A 22066-nucleotide genomic window follows, 5' to 3' on the forward strand; every position below is an offset into this window, starting at 1 on the left:
GCTGGAGAGTTAGAGCTGGCACCCAGGCATTTCTTACCAAGGGCCCAGCCCTGAAGACACCATACGCCTATTAGCAGACCAGGCTTCTTTGCACACAAGTCCCCTAGAACTGGGTCTAAGTTCTGGCCTTTGGCTTGTTCTTTCTCCCTTGATAGCTTCTTTCCCATCAACCCCCAAGTTCCCAATAGTTAACATTCCCTTGGGAAGATCTGAGAAAGACAGAGAGGAAGCTACACTTGGAAAGAAGATTGCTTTGTACTTTATTTACAACAGAATGTAAGAAAAAGTAAGTTATTATCAATAATAAATAACTGGGAAAAAAACCACAAAACAGCCATAAAATGACACAGGAGGATGGCGTGTGTGAGGATCAATTTTGTTTGCTTTGCTTGCTGTCTATAACACTGTGCAGCCCAAAACTTGGTCCCTCAGCTGTGGCAGTGGTATATTGACTCATTTAATCAAGATCTCAGCTCGAAATGTAAACGCTAAAAATTACACTTGAAGCTACATACAAGTGGCACAGGTATAACATCAACTCAAAGAACCTCTCCTTGGTGACACACACAAACTGAAGGGAGACTTGCAATTCAACAGACAGGCTTTCGATTTTAAGCAAAAACATTGAGAGGCTTACCCTAAGGCATCTGTTAACTTAACGACAAAATAACAATAACAGCATCTGGAAAGGTCTCAACATATTCACATTCTCTTATTGCACTAACTCCTAAAAAGCTTAAACACTTACATTTCAAATGAAACAGATTGTTTTGAAGGTAGAACACAGAAGAATCTGGTATGTGTTGCCTCTGTATGCCATTGCCATGCTCTTGTGTAACACTCGGTTTCGGCAGGAAAGAATAGTTTTAAATGATTTATGATCAAGTGCAGTCACTGGTTTTTTTTTTAATTTCAAGAATTATGGCTTAGATGGCATATCGTCACCCAGCCTACTGAATCAGATGATCAGAAAGGGACTAAAACTATTTAAACAATCTTTCCCATTGGATTATCTGAGTACGTATTACACGTGGAGTAAATTATTCTCTGGCCCTTCTGAAAAGTAAAATTGTTGTTGACCTATGCCAGCCAGTGACGTGTCGTCTCTGAGCCATTGAAAAGATGCTAAGGCGAGTAGAATTTTAAAATACGCATAAATCCATTAGCCTTGAAATTTTCATGGAAAAATGATTTCTTGAGTAGTGTCAGAATCTATTCTCTTAGGTCACTGTTTATTACAGTGTCTTGGAAGAAAACCACATAACTTTTGGGGGTCTTTTTGTGTTTTTTGAGTGTCTACATTAGACACACACAATTGTGCTATTTAGATTTATTTTCACAACCAAAAACATGGCTAATAAATACCTCCAAATAACTTAAAGCCATTTTCCCTCACACAAATGCAAGACCAAAACAGAAGGGTTTATAAATTCGTTCACCAGTGAACTCATACTGTTTTGGTTATCATGTAGTAACAAAAATGTCACGGACTCCTTTGTCGTTATGCTTCCTCTTTGCTTTGTCTTATTCCAGCCCAAAAGTAGGAAAATGAAATGGTCTTCAGAGCTGACTTCTGACAAAGTTTATGCAGTAAAAACACCAAGGGCTTCTTATCCTGGGAAAGCACAGCTAAAGCAACAGTGCTGTACTATGGCCAACGAAAAGCACAAGGGCATTTCGTAATTTGAAGTCCATTCAAAGTAATGAAATCTATGGTCATTTTGATGGTCTCCACTAACATGAGAGACAAAGATCGGGTGAACATACGTGTTATTCTGTGGATTATTTATTTTAATTTGGCTACCAAAGACTTAAAACTGGTGGTGTCAGATTCACTATATTTATATATATACAGGTATAGTACAATTTTGGTGAACAAGGTTGAAGGTTTCCACATTGCAGACAGAGGCACTGAGTTAAGATTCTATTCTTCCCCTAAACATGCTTAATGAATTCAAGTTTCTGCTTTTCTTTTCTTCTAAATTTCCATCATGCAGCCACTTAGTTTCCAGCCTTATAGGAATTAATAATGTTCTATATACACATTCATCGCAGGCTTGTACCCCACAATAAACAAATTCATGTATGGAGACTGTGAAATGACACTTGACAATCAAGACAAATAAAATACTGAAGTCATTTATGCCCTGTGATGACTGGACTAAATATTCAAAGCAGCTAAAGGAATATCTGCACCCGTCTCCCCCCCCCCATTAAAATGCACACAAACCACATGTAGACAGAAAAACTGAACATACTTTAAGAGCACACATATTTGTTGGCTAAGAATTACACTATCAGTGGTAGTTTTGCAAGTAATGTCTGTGGTATTGTACTGGCTATAAGAGAAAGAAAACTCACAGTAGGAAACCAGAAATTAGCTTTCTAAAGCATATAGAATTGCTGACCTGGATAGCAGAAGCTACTTTACAAAAATGGAAAATTAGCAATGGCATCAACAGAAAAACTAGGTCTAGATGTGTGAACAGCACGCACAAAATAAATTCATTCCATGCAAAAATCACGATCCCACCCCATCCTGATTTCAGCTTGCAAATGGTAAGCAAATATACACACCATGTCACTGTCTTCTGAAAGGAGAATTTTACTTCCAAAGGGAAACATTCTTGTTAAGTGCTACTGTGTCGAAAGAGAGCCATTGAGAAGTCCAAGGGGTCTTGATAAAAGATTGAGTTTTCCCACAAGCAAAAATCATGCTACCATACCATGCAAAGGCGGTGTCTTACTATGGTGCTATCATTCTTAGGGAAGAGATGCACTGTTGATCTAAGCTATTTGCAATGGGTTCCCTTTGAGTTCTGGGTTTATTTATTTATTAAGCTAAATGTCAACCTATAGATAAAGAAATGATCTTGACAATCTGACATATGACTTAGAACACTTGGTGCTGGGCTCATGGGGCCAGCACCTGCACCTTGGGAGAGTCTGTTAACTGGAAGGACACTAGGCAGAGTGCTGTGCTCTGAGAAAGAGAAGCAGGCAGGGTCCACTGGCTGAGAGGCTGTGTAAGAGGAGGAGGATACCCTCCTTGGTCTATGTAGTGTCCTTTGGAATCTGTGTTTGGGGAAGGTCCCTTTCCTGAGGTTGGAGGTTATGGTCAGGAAGGCTAGCTGGGGCCTTGGAGTTGCCCAATTACCTTGTTCTCTTCCTCTCTTGGAGGACAAAAGGAAATGCCAGATTCTGTTTGCTCTTCTTCCTGTGTTTAAAGGCAGTGAGGTGCGAAGGTGGCAGTCTTCTCTTTAGATCAAAGGAGAGTTCTCTCTCTGCCACTTTGGTGAGTGATCTTGTCTCCCATCAACCTTGAGTCTAATCTTGCATTACCAATACTCTCAGAAAAGAAAGCTAGACAGAGGGGCATCTTTTATCACTTTTCCTTGTTACTCTACAGATAGGAGTCAGCCATTCTGCTCATTTTCTCCTCCCACTCGACTGTATTCACTCGACTTTTGTGACATTCCCAATATTTGGATTTCAAGTAAGGAGCAAGAGAATGACAATCTTTTCTAAGGTCTAGTGATGGGCAATCCATTCAGGGAGGTCTAGATGTTATTAAGAGTAAAATGAGGAAGGGGATGGGAGACAACTCTGACAGTGTTAAAGTCCAGGTAGTTTACTCTATCCTTGAACTTCTTTGAATGGGTAAAGAGTCAATGAATTCTACTCAATTAATTGCAAATTCTGAGAATCTTAAAGGATGACGGAAGGTGATAGGTCAAGGTTCGTTGGTACCTGTAGAAAAAAAAAGACGTTTGCCTCACCTGGGCCTCTTGGTTCCTAAACCAAACCATCCCCAAATCAGACAGTTATGGTCACATTCATCCATGTAATTCTTAAAAGATTTCTGAGGCCACAAGGGCACGAAGGGGAAAGTTATTAAAAGACAGAAACAAGTGGAATCTTTATTAAATTCTGTGAAAGGTATAAATAAGTTACTGTTAATTGCACTTGGAGCCTCTACATGTTGATAATTAAAATTTCCAAAAAATTTAAAGAGTTAATTAGGCCCCAAATCCTGAGTCAGACTAACGCAAATAGGAATCTCAGTAACTACTGGTATTCAAGTATTGGTAAGGAGCAGTTCAAAATTTAACAATTAGGTATATTATGCCTGAGAATATTTTTGAGAATTTCAGGTTTGATGGGAGGAAACTGACTTCACTATTTCACTACACCTTGTAACACAGTGGTGCAAAGTTTTCATTTATTTACCCTTGAAGTCCATGCCAACCTCATCAAATGCCCAATAAACAAGGCTTCCTCCCTGGCATCCAGCTGTGGCTACAGAAGACCCCTTCTGTCCTTTGCAAGTCTTACATCTTACATCTAATATGACGCTGTGTGGCATACTTAAGGAATCATATGTGAAATTACTTAACTACATGCACACTCAAAAGATCAAAGGGACATGTTTGAGTGACAAAGCAGTCTTTTTCTATACCAGATTTTTAAAAAAAAAACAACAAACAAAAAAAAACAAGACCCCAAACCGAAAATATAAAACCCCATGAAATATTCTTATGAAGTTACTCTGCTTTAGGCCGACATGGCTTATCTGAAGAATGTATGCCAGGTAAATTCAGGGTGGCTTTTTTCTCAGGGTCTGGAAGCGTGAGAGTTTCTGGGGCAGACTTTTTCCGGGGCCGATCTTTGGGAACCGACAGAAATTCTGGCGCATCTGTGGAGAGAGGAGTGGATGGAGCGCTGGAAGGGGCGCTGCGGACTGAGGACGGCAGCAGGGGAATGCTGGAGATAGAAACGGCAGGGGGGAAAACGCCAATTTTCTTGTTGGTGGCTTCCTGAGTGGCTCGTTCAAATTCTCGGACTTCATCCATTGTCATGTCTTAAAGGAAAAAAACAGAAAGAAGAAAAAAATGAGCAGGTATTTAGAAGAGATGCAAATGGATTCATCTCTCTGCCTGTTTTTAAAGGACCCATCAGAACTCTATGATAAGGGGATCTCTCCAGATTATAAACCCAAATTATCATCGAAATGCTAAGCCCTGAATTTTTTTCTTTTTACTGAGGCAGACCTCTGAAAAAAAAAAATTCCTTTATGAGTAACCATCCAAGGTTGTCCAAAGCACTTTTCAGTGAGTACTTTAAGTATTCTGAAAAAAGAACTTATCAGGAGAGTACAGAAGCACACCGGAGCTGTGTGTGTCTGTGTGTTGTGCGTATGGTATGGTATGCAGAGCTATTATTAGACCTGGCCATCTTTTCTATAAAGGGAAGATTATTAAAGCAATCAATGGCCCCAAAATGATACATACTATTATCCACTTTAGATCGTGAAAATATAAGTTCACCTTTATAGGGTAAATAGGCAGATCATCAGAATTTTTCAACATGCTATCCTCTTATTCAATGAATATACTTTATGTATTCTAGGGGTTACTTGTTTCCTGACTGTGTATCCACCCTGAGATTTTTCAGACGCTGTGTTTTAATTATTTCTTCTTAAAAAATAAGTAAGATATGACAACAACAACAACAAACTCTGCTAACTATCCCCAAACCAAAAAAACGAAACCATTTCTCAAGGAAACATAAAAAGAAAAAGAGCAGAGAACAAAAGGATAGTATCACATAATGGGTGAGAATTTTATTTAAAAGAAAAAAGAGCATTATTTGGCATTCAAGAAATAAATTCAGCGACGCCTCATTTAACAGGCATTGTCAGATGGTGTAGACTTTCCAAATACCTGAAATGTTATTACGTGAGAAAGTAAAAAAGAAAAATTCCTTTAAATGTAAATCCTTCCCTAATGTAACTACAGTGAATAACGTATTATATACACTTACTACATTTTAGACATAATACACTGAAGGAATATCACTGTGTTACAATACAGTGATGCCTTCTTTCTTAGGGCCGGTTTGCTTTATATAGTTTAGTATCTCTTCTCTCATTCTTAGAAACTCTATTATTATTACTACTACTATTATGGTTATTATTAATTACTCTCAGTCTGGCTATCCCTGGTATCTTTTGCCAATTTTATTACTGGTAACAGGGAAAACAGATAACTGGGCATATTAGAAAAAGCTCAGTGAAGGCCTAAAAGCTTGTAAAATGTGAAATCTGCTGCCCATGGATTTCTACATCTGTTTTAGCTTCCAGAGACCCATTTTTCATTTGTGGCCTCTCCCATGAACTTAGTAGGTGATACCACATTAGATGATACCACATAAAATAGTATGAAACATAGAGCCCCTTTGGAAATACTAACTATGGAGTTAATATAGTATTAATCATTAGGATATATATATAGAGAGAGAGAGAGAGAAAGAGAGAGAGACGAGAGACAGAGAGACAGAGAGAGACAGAGAGACAGAGAGTCATATAACATATGAGCAAACCAGGAATATTGCGCAAAAAACAAAATCCTTAAGAGGATTTCCTAGGAACAATTATTAAAATTTTCTGAAAGGAAAAAGTTCTTACAAAGGAAATAAAAAATTATGCCTGTGTTGACAGAATATGAAATTCAGAATATAGCAAGAACTGTACCTGTAAACTTACCACTTTAAAAAAATACTAAGACTATTAAACAAGCTCAGAAATAAGATTAAGTTCTTTAAAAGGAGGTATTTCAAAACAAAATTGAGAAGCAGTCGCATAGCACAGGGAGATCAGCTCGTGCTTTGTGACCACCAGAGGGGTGGGATAGGGAGGGTGGGAGGGAGGGAGACGCAAGAGGGAAGAGATATGGGGATATATGTATATGTATATGTATATCTGATTCACTTTGTTATAAAGCAGAAACTAACACACCATTGTAAAGCAATTATACTCCAATAAATATGTTTAAAAAAAGTATAAGAAAAATAAAAACAAATTGAGACTCAGAAAAATTTCAGTGAACGTCAGCAAAATCTCAGCAGTATGTTTCTGCTATAATAAATGATATCATCTTTGAAAAATCAGGTTTTCTATACAAGTGGCTGAATATAGTGCTCCACTCCACACATCCAGCAGGGGGCAGAAATCATCCAAAGTACAGAAGTTTGATTTTACACTCCCGTTCAGAGTCTCTTAGAAGTTCTCTTCCTTGAAAGTATTGAACCTACTCAATTGAATAGGAGACTGTTATTTTCCTTTTTGCCCGTGGCCATGGATGTTCATTTTGCCTAATTTCAATCTAGTTTGTCTCTACTCAGGTCAATGATTTAAATTTACTGAGCACCCATGCAGTTTTTATTCCTGATGGACAGCAGCCCCTTGATTTCAACTTTTTCATTATGATAGAGAAGAAAAATATAGAAAAATAAATGACCCCCAATTTGATGGAATTCAAAGAATAAGGGAAATGGTGGTAAGCATTTAAAGGTAACCACGTTGGGACTTCCCTGGTGGTCCAGTGGTTAAGACTTCGCCTTCCAATGCAGGGGGTGAGGGTTCCATCCCTGGCCGGGGAACTAAGATCTCACATGCCTCCAGGCCAAAAAACCAAAACATAAAACAGAAGCAATATTGTAACAAATTCAATAAGGTGTAAGAACTTAGAATGAGGAAAGCACTGTTTAGTATCCTTTGGCTACCTGGCATCTTCCCCTTTCCTCTGGCTTCCTTTGTCTTGTGGTGCTTATATATAGTGAGTGGCTTTCAGAGAGCAGCTGAGAGGGAACAGGTGTCTAACGTTCCTAAAGAAAAGGTAATTGAAAGTGATAGAAATTCAAGGACAGTTTCCTTAATGAGCACTTCTAACTTTAGAACAGGGAGAGAGGAAAGGGGAAGTCCTATAGGAACTGGTCGGTGCCTACAGAGGAACACCTCCTGATCCAAAGAGCTTTCTGCAAATCCAATCACTGCATCCAAAATGGGGAGGAAGTCCATTTCAACCTCAAGGGCAGTCACATGCATCCAATAGCAGCACATAGGTTTTACAGGGCACATTCCAAAGACATGCCCTCAAAAGTTCACTAGAAATTTCCAAAGTGCAACCAAAGGTCTTTGCATATCTAAAGCATTTACAACAATAGCCATCTGTCAATTTTCTGTAACTACGCTGTCAATTTCTTAAATATCTAACGTGTATTACTGTGGGGCTAACAGACATGTGGGCTCAAGCTGGCACCCAAAGAGATCACAGCTCTGGCCAAAGATACATTTAAATGACTTGGCGATTACATTTTTCTTTGTTATCTGTCACGCCTCTTCATTAGCACGAATGATTGAGATAGAACTATATTTAAGATGCTGGCATACACCGTACGGTCAGCTCTCAATCACCAATGTGCCATTAAATAACCTCAGGTTCTCTGATGCTTAAGTCCCGGGCTAGATCTAGCTTACCACACCTTCGCTGCTCAGCCAGTATGTATGCACAGATGGCAGCCCCATCTGGACATGAACCTAAGTAAAAAGGAAGTGATTGGGTCAGATAGCCATAAAGAGCCCTAGAAAGCATTTCAAAGCAAATGTAAAGAAACCTAAAATACTAGATGAGCCAGAATGAACGACTTAAATGAATGAGTGTTAACTATGTCTTTAAAAGTTACTGGCATTGATGGTCTAGCTTTCTTAGGACGTCTGTTTTCACCCCTCTGTTCTTTTGTGGTGCAGGCCACACAATGTTTCCACTCTACATGCTCTTGGTTTTATGACCGAAATAACCCCCCCGAGTCAAGCAGCGTTAAAAGAATGGAAATGTCTGGAAGCAAGAGGTAACACTGTCCAATTAAGACCCAGCTCAGGTTCTTCACCAACAGCCTCTGGGTGATGACGCTTTTTTGTGGAAGTTTGAGAACTGATGCATTTGAAGTCTTTTCAAAGATCAGTTTATGTGTATGTTTGGTAAAGGGTGGGCAACATGTTTTAAAAATTCTACATACACTTGTTTGGGCCTGGCTCTCTATGTCATCCACAGTGGAGGAATGCTGATTGCAAACTTTTATGTTGGTTTGTTCATGCATGTTTTTCTCGTATTCCCGAACATCATCCATTGTCATATCTGAAAGAAGGTCAAGATGTTGGCAACTTCCGTTATTAAATCCAAACTTTCAATGGGGGAGACTTCAGGGGAAGATGGCAGCTTAGCAGAAGCCAGAGAGAGGAGTAAAAAGCAGGGAACTCACTAACTTTATGAAGAGTCAATCATAAAGTTAGGCAAACCAGCCAAAGGGAGAGTGAATACAAGGAAGTTAAGTCAAAATAGTCTTAGAACTGAAAAGAGTGGAAATTATTTAGGGGTGATTCTTGTAAAATGAGCTAGGTGGGTAGAAAGTATTAGCTCGTGGATAGGGCTGTAGCCTGAGATCTCCTAAAAGCATGGTTAGAAGATCCCTTTAAGGGACAGGGTCAGGTCTGTGTGGTCTAATACTTACCTTCCATATACCTTTCAAAATAGATTTGGAGATTCTTTACAACAATGCATTCAACAGAAAGAACACTTTCATTGCTATTGTAAGAGACATGACGTAGAGGGCAGAGAAATGATGCTCACTGCTACCAGTGAGATTTGGTGCAATGCTCACACAGAGAGGTATTTTTGCACAGAATACATGGTGTCAGAGAGTACAGGTCTGCACTGAACTTCAAGTCTAGCATAATAGCACAAAGATGGGTGGCACTACTTCCACCCACACTGATCTCTAAATAAAATGGCACATGACATGATGATGTTTGGCCTGAGTCTTCACTTTTTCAGTATTTCAGAATGCTAATTTCTTAATCCAGTGGTTCTCAACAGGGGACAGTTTTGTGACATTTTTGGTTGTCACAACTGGGGTGGAGGTGCTACTGGCATGTAGTGGGTAGAGGCCAGGGATGCTGTGGCACATCCTACAGTGCACAGTCCTCCCCGCCTCCCCAGCAAAGAATGATTTGGTCCAAAATGTCAGTGGTGCCAAGGTTGAGAAGCCTTGTCTAAATCCAACTGATAAAAAACTTCAACAAAGAACCTGTTATCTTCAATAGGTGAAACATAAAAATAACAATTAGTCTCACATTAAATACTTCTGTTGCTTTATCCTCCACTCCCCACTCCACTCCTTGGTTGCTTTACAACATTTTATTTGCAATTTCCCCAGATGGGCATTCTTCTGAGACTCTCACAGCAGAATTTAACTTCATGACTCTTTACAATGAATGGTACATGCACAACAATTGGTTAATCAAGCTACTGCCTTGGTCACTAGTTAGCTTGGTGGGGACGTAGAGCGGGTTATGTGCAGCTGGAATTTTTCCTTAAGTCGTTTCTGCATGATGTGGTCCGGTGTCTTTTTATATCAATCCATGTGTGTCATGTGAGAGTCTCTTCAATTCTAAAGGGTAGACTTGCCAGAAGTTGATGAATTAATTCAGGGTAGTCTTGCGGCCAAGATGGAGGGCAGCTCTAAATCCACACCTGGGCTATTTTATTTAGCTGATGGTCCCCCTCCACACCCCGAAACCGTTAATCAAAAATGCTGTCCATAAGCAATGTAAGTATCAAGAAAGCCAAGCAACAGTCTGGCCAAGCAAAGAGCATGCTTTTCTTTTAGAAAATCAAGGCAAATGGAAAGCAGTAAAGAGATGCTGCTTTGTGATTAGAACAAATGCGTCTTAGTTAACAATAATAACATCCTTTCAATACAATCACTTTAATTTCAATGGCTGGTGATCAAAATTCTTAAACACAAATACACCTGGAATGAATACTTAGGTCATTTTAAGTTAAAAGTTTAAAATTTCTTCATACATATGTTCATTAGACACTTTATTTCCCCCCTCGCTGGCATGCCAGTAATTTTGAAAACAAAAACAAAGGCGGTTTCATTTCTTTGTTCTAGTGAATCTCAAAGGAAATCATTCTTTATTTTTAATTAGCTCAATGTTAAGAGAGGGGCTTAAACTGTGTGACTATGGGCTTTCAAAGATATCTCAATTTTTATGGATGTGAAGAAAGATTTAATAACAAAGATACTCATTATTATCTTGTTCATAATGGTGAAAAATTAAAAACAACTCAGGGGCCTGATGGTATTACGCAGTGGTTAAAAATGATGCAGAAGGATATTTAACACTATAGAGAAATGTCCTTGGTATATTGTTAAATAAAAAATTGGAGGTAAAAGAAATCATTTTTTTTTTTTACCAGAAAAGCATTATATACACTTAAAAAAGACTTTTGAAAGGGTACACTTCAAAATGTTAAAAGAGTGATTGTTTTGAGGAGTTGGAATTACAGGTAATTTTCATTTTCTCCTTTTTGTTTATCTATATTTTCTAAGTTTTCTATATCAAATATGCATTACTTCTGTAAGAAAGAAAAAGAGAACATTATTTTAAAATCGATTATTTGAGGTCATTAGAAGATGGATACCATCAATTTGCAAATAGGTAAGATATATTTTTTCTAGAATTTTTGCCTATTCTAGAAACATGATTCCTTTTTTCTTAAAATGAAGAGTTAAGAAACCAAGTTGCAGAAAATTTCGTCTAAAAGAAAAAAAAATCTCTCAATTAGACCACATAAGAATGAACATTTCTAGGGAGTTCCCCTGTGGCCTAGTGGTTAGGATTCAGTGCTTTCACTGCCGTGGCCTGGGTTCAATCCCTGGTCAGGAAACAGATCCTGCAAGCCGAGCAGCATGGCCAAAAAACAAAAACAAAAAAACCCAAAGAACATTTCTAGCAGTTCTCTAAAAGCTGATGATAACTTGGTCCCAGCCAATGCTGAAGGAAAATATTGGGCTGGCCTAAAAGTTCATTTGGGTTTTTCCATAAGATGTTATGGAAAAACCCAAATGAACTTTTAGGCCAACCCAGTACTTTTGTCTAAATCCTGAACTATCCCCGCATACCATACACGCTTATGGAAATGATGTCAACATTTTCAATATTCCTCAATAATTTATGGAAAGCCTAATTAAGTGAAAATGTTCCTATTCAGGTTATCTGGTAGAATGCATTATGTCTTGCTTCAGCAAAGTATATTACCTCAAAATCTACACATGAATCAATTTTTTAGTAAAGTCAATTACACACACACAATGACAGATTACACTTTTGGAGATGATTCATCTTCATTACTGATTGATTTTCAATGATCAGAGTGACTTCTCACAGTTTAGGTTCAGATCTCTTTGCTCCCAGCAAACAAATGCTTATGTGTATCAGGGAAACTCAAAGGAATCGTATGTCAATTATTTTGCACATAAACTGATCAATAATCACCCCTTACTTTATAGATTTGAAAGGTCATAATTTACTTTTCTTAAGTAAAGTTTCTTAAATGAAGTGTTCTTAAATAACACTGGCCTAACTCCCTGATTTAAGAGACTATTGGAACTAGTACCAAATTTCTTCTGATAAGGAAGGCATGTCCTAGTATCTTTGACACTTGGCTATCCGAGTGTGACTGATAATCTGGGGGTATAAATGCCCTCTTCATCGCAAGATTTTCTGTCTTTGCCCTCTTGCAAGACCATTTCTGTCCTTCTCTTTCTCGTCCTCCTTCAGGTGAGGAGAGTAAGCAGACCCCAGACTTCTGTCCCAGCATGTAGAGGTCACACTGAATTGGCCTGGGTAGAAAGAACCCTTTTCTCTACCACCAGCTCAGCTTCGTCAAAGAAGCTCTGGATTCAGGGGATTCGTTAATTGAGAAGCTTCTTCAATTTCTTAAACCATGTACTAAGCAAGATATACCTCTGTATGAGTCTTGGTCTGCTTCAACTATTTTCTGCTTTGTTATAAAATGCGGATTTCACTTATTATTTACTCATTGAATCACTCAAGTAATGCATGAATTATTTTCCATAGAAATAATTCAAGTAGCACTGGATTACATAGAGAAAACAGAGTAATTCCTTTTAACTTCCCTTATCAACACTGTTCCTTCTGGAGATAACTGCCAGATTTTTTCCTATGAATTCACGTGTATGTTACTATTACACACAGTCTCACTTAATTTCACATTTATGGAATCATACTATAGTATACCATACGATACATATTATTCTGGCTGACTTTTTCCACTAATGGGAAAAACATATTTCCATACCAGTATGTAGAGAACTACCTTATTCTTTTTAACTGTTACACACAATATTCATAGTATGAGTCTACCGTAGTTTACTTGACCATATTTCTGCTAATGGACATTTACATGGAGACTAGATTTTAGCTCTTATAAACAACACTACACTGAACAGCTTCGTATTTATATTCACGAACATGTGTATTCCTCAAGAACAAATATCTAGAAGTGGAATTACTGGGTCACAGGTTATTTGTACTTATCACTATCACTTTTTATACAGAAACTGTTAGTGTGTTCTCCCACCTATCCAAAACTGGATTATTATCGCTCTTTAAAACTCTGGCTATCAGATGGGCCAATGTCATATCTTCTTGTTGTTCTCATTACGTTTCTTGTGATTGGTAGTGAGGTTATTGGTCATTTGCATTTCTTCTTCCATGGTTTACCTATTTATGTTCTTAACCTTTTTTTTTATTGAGTTGTTGGATTTTTGATTTATATACTGTAGATATTAGTCCTCTGTTGGCTACTCATGTTGCCGATAGCTTCTGTTAGTCTTTCAACTTTGTTTCTGGTGGCAATTTTCATTTTATTAAGGAAGGCAGGTTTATTTCACTGGAAGTGAAGGCAAGACTGTGTATTTGAAAAGTCTTCAGGATAGAAGTCATTTGAACGAACAGAGAAACTGCAAATGACATGGAGCAAAATGTCTGCAAGCAGGGATTCTCCTCCATTGTATTGCACAGCTGCAGTGGCGACAATTTTAATGAAGCATCATATACCCTGATTCAGTGGCCTGTCCAATGGCACATTATAGTTTATTTCCTTCTGCAAATGTTTTCTCTCTATTTCCAGGCTCCTCAGCCTACTGAAGTAATTTTTTTTTTTCTCTGAGTCAAAATGGAAGTCTTAAACAAGTGGTTGGTCAGAGGAAGCTCCAGCAATCATGAATTAGGTTTGATACACCTTTGACTCCAGCAGAATGGTGGCCATGCTTTGGGAAGTGCTTTTTTTCTTTTTTTTAAACCCTTTAAAATGGTTATAAATTCAACAGATGCTTGTTATAAATAGTTTACTTTTTTGTAGTGAAAGTAGCCAATCCTCAAGCCTTGGTGCATACCCTTTCCATGTAATTCAGACCACTAAGATCTAGAATTGTAATCTATAGTTGTGATTTTTTCCCCACAGCTCTTAATTTGGGGAGGTGGAGGCGGGCGCATCACAGATCCCTTTGAAAATGTGATGGAGAGCAATGGGTTCTCTCCCCGGAAAAATGAAGGTAAGCACACTCACATAAAATGTTGCATAAGGGCCACAGCACTCAAGTTCATGTTTCAGGAAACCTGAGGCCATTGGAAAATGCTGGCTTGGTGAACTCAGTCAGCTAATGCCAGTCCCTAAGTTGGCTTCTTTCTCCACCTTGAGCTTGCTTCTCTCGTTGTTAGGCTGCTCTAAAGACTCCAGAATGATTTCTATGTCACTTTCATGAGGGAGTTTCATCTATACTAGCCAGAGCGACCACCTCTACTTTGTTAGAAGGGTCAGGATTCACGAGGTTCCACTCAATCACAACCTCCCTTGGGAAACCCTCTGTGTTCCTCTCTCAAAATACTGTCAGATTTGTGAAGCAAAACCATGCTTTGGTGAAGCAGGGCTGCCTATTTTTATCCACCTCCCCTTTCACCCCACCTTCTGAAATGTGCAGTTGTTTCTTCTGATTAGTGTTGCAGTCATGCAGGAGACACCCAAGGCTCATGGATAAAGACCAATCAAGGCTTTGAAAGACAAACTCAATTCCTCCAGCAGTGGAAATGGTTATATTTTACAATGTACAAGAGCAGAATAATATCTGTTTTAGGAAATAGTTATGTGACAGTCAAATGCTGAAATTCAGAAAAGATACAAAATTAATCCTTGGGCAAGAAATGATCACCATCATCTACAGTGTCTTTTTTTTTTTTTTTTTTTTTACTCTTAATTAAGCACTGGAGGTGGTGAGTCTAATCAGGGAGAAAGAGATCATCCTGGGCTGCCAGTGCATAAGGGTGTCCAGTTTGGGCACTGTAGGAACACACAGCCCAGGAGGTCAATGGAGCTAAAATTCAGCCCTAAGCTGACAGCACCTGCTGAAACTGCCCAGAAGGGGCGCCTTTTTCCTAATGCTTACAAGTCATCAGAGTTTAGCAGTTGGCCCTGAAGACATCTACCACTCTCTAGTATAATTACATTTGGATTGAATTAATTAAACTGTCCCTTCAATCTAATCTGATTTAAAGTCATTCTTAAAATTTTAGCGAGCATCGGATTCATCTGGAGGGCTTGTTAAAACACAGATTGCTGGGCTGTACCCCTTGAGTATCTGATTCAGCAGGTTGGGGTGGGGTCTGAGAATCTGAACTTGTAACAAGTACCCCAAGGACGCTGATGTGGCAGGCCCACTTGCAGAATAAGTGCCATAAGCTACAGGAAAGGATTTCTTTACTTTGAACCTTTTCCATGTTTACTATGAGCGCCTCACTGAGCCTGTAGAGACCAAAGAGAAATAAGCAACTTCAGGTACCCAAAACTGAAGGTCTGTTCTGGTGGGCGGTGACACAGCCATTTACCTGAAAGGCCCGCACTCTGCAGCATTACCTTGAATAAGGGGCTTTGAGCAGGGCTATTTTCATTTATTTGACTGAGTGTCTGCATCTGTGTAACGAAGGAGCTACTGTTTGCCTGGCAAGCAGCTCAGCTGGGGGCAATGATGCCAGTAATTTAAATGAAATTGATGGGGTGGGTCTCAGACCCCTTGCTGAGTGAAAACGCTGCTTGTTTTGGTTGGGGCTAGGATTGTATATATAATGGATGGATGCCTTCTCTGGGGAGTACAAGGTGCCCTGACCATCTATATCTGCTAAACCACACGCTTTTTTTCTGCACTCAGATACAGAAAGGGCTTTTTGTCAGTAGACTCTCTGAGTTAATTCCTGTCTCCACCTCACCCATCTTAAGTAGATGTTCTCATCTTAAAGGTCTTCCTTTGATGCATTATTCTAACTTTGGGCCCCTGTAATAGTCTGAGTTTTGTTTTGTTTTGTTTTGGACTAAAAGTCTTTTAAGTCTCTTCTTGCTTCAGGCTCAGGTGAGATGGAAAAGAATCGGCCCCCATCCTCTGCACTCCAGCCATTCCCTTACTAGACTCCCGCCCACATTTTCTTTTTCTATATCTTGCCTCTACTCAAATACTCTTTTCTGATCAACAGGCTTGCAGTGTTTTGTCCTCTTAATCAGGGTACGGCTACCCTTTTTTTTTTTTTTTTTTGCGGTACGCGGACCTCTCACTGCTGTGGCCTCTCCTGTTGCGCAGCACAGGCTCCGGACGCGCAGGCCCAGCAGCCATGGCTCACGGGCCCAGCTGCTCCACGGTATCCTCCCGGACCGGGGCACGAACCCGTGTCCCTTGCATTGGCAGGCGGACTCTCAACCCCTGCGCCACCAGGGAAGCCCACGGCTACCCTTTTTGATGCTGCCTTTTCCGAAAAGTCCTCTAAGGCATCCTGGCACTCAAGAGAAATCTACTGAAGTGCCCTGTCTCTTGGTCTTCAGTGTGGCAGAGTTTTGGCCCTTCAGGCCTCCGTTCACTTGCCAAACTTCTCAACAGTTTTGAGCCTCTTATTTGAACAACCTTTTGAAATTCCCTTAGTGTCGGTGGCAAGGATGCCAGGAGCGTGGTGGAGTGCAAGTTGGGGGAGACCAGCAGTTCTTAACCTTTGGGGTGTCTGTACTCCCCTTAAGAATCTGAGAAAAGTTCTCCAGAAAAAAAACAACCAGAAAGATTTGTTTAATGATCTGGGGAATTAATCACAGGAGACTCTCCCTCCCTCTGTCTCTCAATAGACAACCACAGATATGTGTTCAGGAGGCGTGACAATATGGCTGCCTGTGAGCAGCGTCCTCGGGGTATGTGATAAGAGAAAGCAAATGATGATCTTTCCAAAGAGTCTCTTCCAGAGGTCTGCATTTGAGCAAACCCAGGAAGATGCAAAGATGCATTTGCTTTTCAAAAGATGTGGATCTGGGAAAATTGTGCAAAAAAAAAAAAAAAAAAAGCACTCCCATAGCCTACAGAACCCTGTCTTTTGAAATGTGGTCAGAAACAGCTAACAACATTAATAACAATCACTGTCTTTGCCCATTCAGTCCAATGTAACTTTTCACTTCAAATTTGATACCTTCTGCTAAGAGGAGGGAAGGGATTGGTGGAACAATGACAGAAAGGCACCCAAATGCAATCTAGGTTACACTGAGAACAAATTCAATGTGACTTAGGAAAAGGCCAAGGAGAAGGGCATTTCATTAGGCAATCAGATATGACCCAAGTCACATTTGTTTCTTTTTATAGTTTGTTTCTTTTTATAGTCAAGGACACTAGCCTCCGATGACTGATTCTGGGAATGTCAAGGATTCATGTGGACAAAATGATAGCACTGGGGATATGGGAAGGGTCCTCCATCCATCATGGGATGAAACAAACCTTGTTTCTTTCCATTTACTGAAAATATACAGAACTTGTTTAATTCTTCCCAAAGCATTTTAAAACAAGTCAGAACAATAGTCTCAGTTAGAAATAAGGTGGTACCAATGTCTTTGTCCTTGAATTCTTACAGAGTCCTTATGTTTTTGGTGAGGGAGTGTTTCCAATAGTCTCTAAATCAAAGGACTGCTTTCACTTGATATGATGCTTCACACGGCACTGATCTTGAAGTTTGGGATAAATCAGGATGGGTTTGAAGCCCATCCAACAGAGAATTATGGAGCCCTGCATTATCAAGTATGTAAGCATCAAACATGCTGAGGTCCTACTTAGTCAATAACTAAGTGTTGTGGTTATTTTAGACCAAGCTTCTATCACTACATTCTTCTTCATTATGTCCCATGGACAGTGCTGTTTCCAATACAGGAAGCAATAGCCCTGCCTTTGTTGTTGTCTTTCTAGGTAGCAGTTGAAGCCAGATGGACTGAAAGCCCAAGCCAACATGTTATGAAGTTGTTCTATGAGTCATTTTGGGGAAGTTGACTTACCATACCACTCATCAACCCATGCAAAAGCCTGTCTATGTCCAATCAGAAGAATATCTCGGACCACCTAAAAAAGCAAAAGAAGGATGTTTGACAGAATACGAGGTTTGATGAAAACTATCTGGAAAAGGGATGGTTCCCAATTCTTGGAATCCTGGCAATTACAAATTTCTCCATCCCTCTGGCCATATGTGATGACAATTAGGGGCTGACATACTTACTCTCAGCCCTTTCCATGGTGTCCATACACTTGCTGTAAATTAATCTCTTTATCTTATTTGAAAGTTGGGCTGGAGGTTGTTCACACTAATGACAACGACTTGGCAGTCACACAGCAGTGACTGGACTGAATCTCTAGGACTGATCACCTTAAGATTTTTCTCTTCATTTATTTTTACCTAAAACAGGTTCTACTTTTCTTTTGTGGAAGGGTGCGTCTCAGTGGTGCCAGGAGGTCATAAATGTTGGAAATCAAGAACATTTGTCCGGGTAGCAAGTCACTTCTAAGCCAAAAGCACTTAAAACTCTCTCTTTTCTAATGAAGTATCCTAAATATTGCTAAATTTTTTTAAAAAATAATTGAAGGTGTGGGATTCAAGAGAAGTAAATATCTTTCTAGGCTTGATTTTCATGTAATAAAAGCGGGGGGGGGAGCAGTTTAGTCAACTATTCTTGAAAGAGATGAAATAAGAGACCTGAACCAGAGTAGAAAGTAATGGGAATAATGAACTTAACTGGAGACAAAAGGAATGAAATTGTTTCTTACGGTGACATATAACGGCAATAGAAGACGAAGAAAAATAATTCTAGAGGGTTTGTGTGTTATATACCATTTATGTGGTTTTATTTCACGGTATTCTTTTTCTCTCTTCTGTAAATATGCCTTTTTACATTTCTTAGATACTCAACGCTCTCCCTCCAACATTCCTTTCTTCCTGCCAAACAAATCTAGCAATTGTCAAAAACCTCTTGCAGAAGGTTCAGGCATGTTTCAATAAATGAAGGATTTTAATTCAGTGAATTTGCAGGAACAAGGGAAGCTTTCATAATGAAGTGTTTATTACTCCAGGCCTCTGGATATCTAGTGAGGCTTTTGTAATTCGGAAGGAGGAAACATGTAATGAAAATAAGAAACAACATGAAGCCATACACACTTGAGTGCTGAGTGTGTCAAATTCATGGAAATCAAAAGAACTGCATTGAGGCATCAGTAAATACACCCTATTGCATTAAGCACAACACAGCTGTCTACTGGAAACAAGAATTCAATAATGTGCTAATGGCTCCCTTTCTAACATTTTTCCCCCTTAACTGTGAATAGATTCTTCAAACACAAAGGTGTTCAGAGAAAGGCATCCCTGGCACTTAAAACCCATGCAAATGCTAGCCTCAGATACTCATTAGTGGCTCATGTGCCACAGCAGGTGTGTTTTGGGGGTGTTGATAACACTTCATTATATTTGGAAATGGGCAATGGGAATGCCTATTACTAGAGCGTAATTCTTGCAAGTATTTTAAAGAAATGGATTCTCAAAACTAGAAAAGAAACGCAGTGAGCCCTGTGGCAATCTAAATATGGCTTTGTGAGAAGAGGAGATAATAAAACATACTATGGTAGTGGCCCTGATAAGAGGAGATCATTTGGGGTTTAAAAAAAAGGTGGGATGTTGTAGGAAGTCAAGAATATATAGCTGGAGCTCGACCCAGAGCTGAGGCTGGAAAATATTTACTCTGAGAGCCCGGACTGTCTTCCTGCTTAATACCTGGGACACAGCAGGTCCCAGAACTTGATTTCTCTGTGTGCCACTTGGCTCCCACCCCGGGCTGGGCAGAATGGATTCTGGAGCTCAGCAGATCAGTACACTTCTCTGCTTCAAATTTGCTCCAGGGTCTGCTATTATCAGGAGCCCAAGTTCAATCTCTTTCTTGGACCCAAATTCAAGATTTACATATTTTATTGTCAACTGCCCCCAAGATCAGTAGATAAATCCATCTAAGTAACAAAAAGCTCAGTGCATTAAGGTTAAATTCCAGTGCCCCCAAAAGAATTTCAGAAAGCTATTCTTTATCAGTTTTTAAGTGGAAAAATAAACAGATATCCAGCCTATCTGGAATGTAGAGACAACTTGGATAGTATTTATTTTCATGAAAATAGGAGTTACAAAGGGCAATGCTCAACATTGTATTTCCCATTAATTTCCATAAGGATAAGAGTTATGTTAGAAGCCCCTAACAAACTTAAATCATCACCCCAAATGGGTTCCTGCTACAACATTAACATGTTTAGTCAAAGTAGGCATACAACTGAAATCTGTGTTTTGAGGTTGTTAATAATTCTTTGGTAGCAGAATTATTAAAAGGGCAGAAATGCTGGGGTACACCATCTAATGGGACCACTGGGATTTCCTGTTCTGTCTCTTGGGGCAACTTCTACCTCAGGTGTCTACATTTGCAGGATCTTTTGAGTGAGATCTGTCCTTGGGGGGACTCTGCACATACAGATAAACCCTGTGCTTCTGTCTGAACCTGAGTACCCAAGGACCAAGTACAAGTACCTCTCTCTGGAACTAGATTAGCCTGATGCCAAAGAGAGAAGTATATTTTGAAAGCCCAACTTCCTGAACATACTCACCCAATAGACATGGAGGTCACAGAATGAGAGATAAAGTGTAAGATATCTATTAGTGGAAGAAAATTAAACAGTAGACAAAATGCATTTTCATGAAAACCGGGTTTTCTAGATGCAGGTACCTCGTGTTGGCTCAGCGCTTATACATCTGTTGGGCATTGGGCACTCCAGCTCACAACAAAGACAATTACTTTGTCCATAGCCCAGGAACTGCTGTCCATTTACTTACCTTGTGTACAAATTGTTCCACTCTGGTCTGAAGCCCCCAGACCTCGAACTTCACGGTCACCAGCTTGTAGGAACACATGATGGGCTGATGACTATCTCTCCAGCCTTCCCTTAACTGGCCCCGTCCTGTCTTCTCTGACTTGAAGTGTTTAGGATCCTGGAGAAAAAAAAAAAAAAATCAAAGAAATGATAACTTAAAAGTTCAACCATCTTTTTACACGAAATAAGTGAATAAGGGAAGCCAAGTGAAAGAAACCAGTCACCCAAAGACACAGTGTCTAATTCCATGTATGTAAAATATCTAGAATAGGCAAATGTACGGAAAACGTAGATAAGTGGCCTAAGGCCGGGGGAGGGAGATAGTATGGGGATCACTGCTATGGGAACGAAGTTATTTTTGAGGTGATGAAAATGCCCTAAAATTACATTTAAGGTGATGGCTCACAACTCTGTAAATATGCTAAAAACCAATGAGCTGAACGCTTTAAATGGATGAACTTTATGGTATATAAATTAGATGCCAATAAAGCTATGAAAATACATAAATGAAATATAAAAAATGCTATCTACTACCTCAGTAGGGTTTTTCAGGGTGTGCACTGGCTCTGGGTTTGCTGATATTCTTTTTTTTTTTGGCCATATCACGCTGCTTGCGGGATCCTACTTTCTCGACCAGGGATTGAACCCGTGCCCTCGGCAGTGAAATTGCAGAGTCCTAACCACTGGACCGCCAGGGAGTTTCCCTGCTGATATTCTTGCATAAAGTAATACTATAATAATCATTATCCTGGGGCTTCCCTGGTGGCGCAGTGGTTGAGAATCCGCCTGCTGATGCAGGGGACACGGGTTCGGGCCCTGGTCTGGGAAGACCCCACGTGCCACGGAGCAACTAAGCCCATGCGCCACAACTACTGAGCCTGTGCTCTAGAGCCCGTGAGCCACAACTACTGAGCCCGCATGCCACAACTACTGAAGCCCACGTGCCTAGAGCCCGTGCTCCGCAACAAGAGAAGCCACTACAATGAGAAGCCCACTCACTGCAATGAAGAGTAGCCCCACTCGCTGCAACTAGAGAAAGCCCACGCGCAGCAACAAAGATCCAATGCAGCCCCCCCAAAAAAAAAATCATTGTCCTAACTGTGTTTACTGAATGCACCCTGTG

At 39.8% G+C, this 22066-nt stretch overlaps 1 protein-coding gene across 5 annotated transcripts in view; it reads right to left on the bottom strand.

Moving 5' to 3' along the window:
- Nucleotides 1–243: 243 nt before the first annotated feature.
- The window catches only part of PITPNC1 (phosphatidylinositol transfer protein cytoplasmic 1), a 265455-nt gene continuing 243632 nt past the window's right edge, over nucleotides 244–22066 (bottom strand). For 4 of the 5 annotated variants that reach the window (XM_067715275.1, XM_067715276.1, XM_067715273.1 and 1 more), the window contains exons 6-8: nucleotides 20906–21061; nucleotides 18051–18114; nucleotides 244–4861 (exon numbers count right to left, since the gene is read on the bottom strand). In XM_067715275.1, the coding sequence (XP_067571376.1) occupies nucleotides 4545–4861; nucleotides 18051–18114; nucleotides 20906–21061 (537 nt within the window). In that variant the 3' untranslated portion in view covers nucleotides 244–4544. Of the gene's footprint in view, nucleotides 4862–8856; nucleotides 8976–18050; nucleotides 18115–20905; nucleotides 21062–22066 lie in introns of all 5 variants that reach the window. The other variant, XM_067715277.1, reaches the window with a different exon arrangement.

Source organism: Pseudorca crassidens, chromosome 19 (genome assembly GCF_039906515.1).
Source record: "Pseudorca crassidens isolate mPseCra1 chromosome 19, mPseCra1.hap1, whole genome shotgun sequence".
Classification (NCBI taxonomy): domain Eukaryota; kingdom Metazoa; phylum Chordata; class Mammalia; order Artiodactyla; family Delphinidae; genus Pseudorca; species Pseudorca crassidens.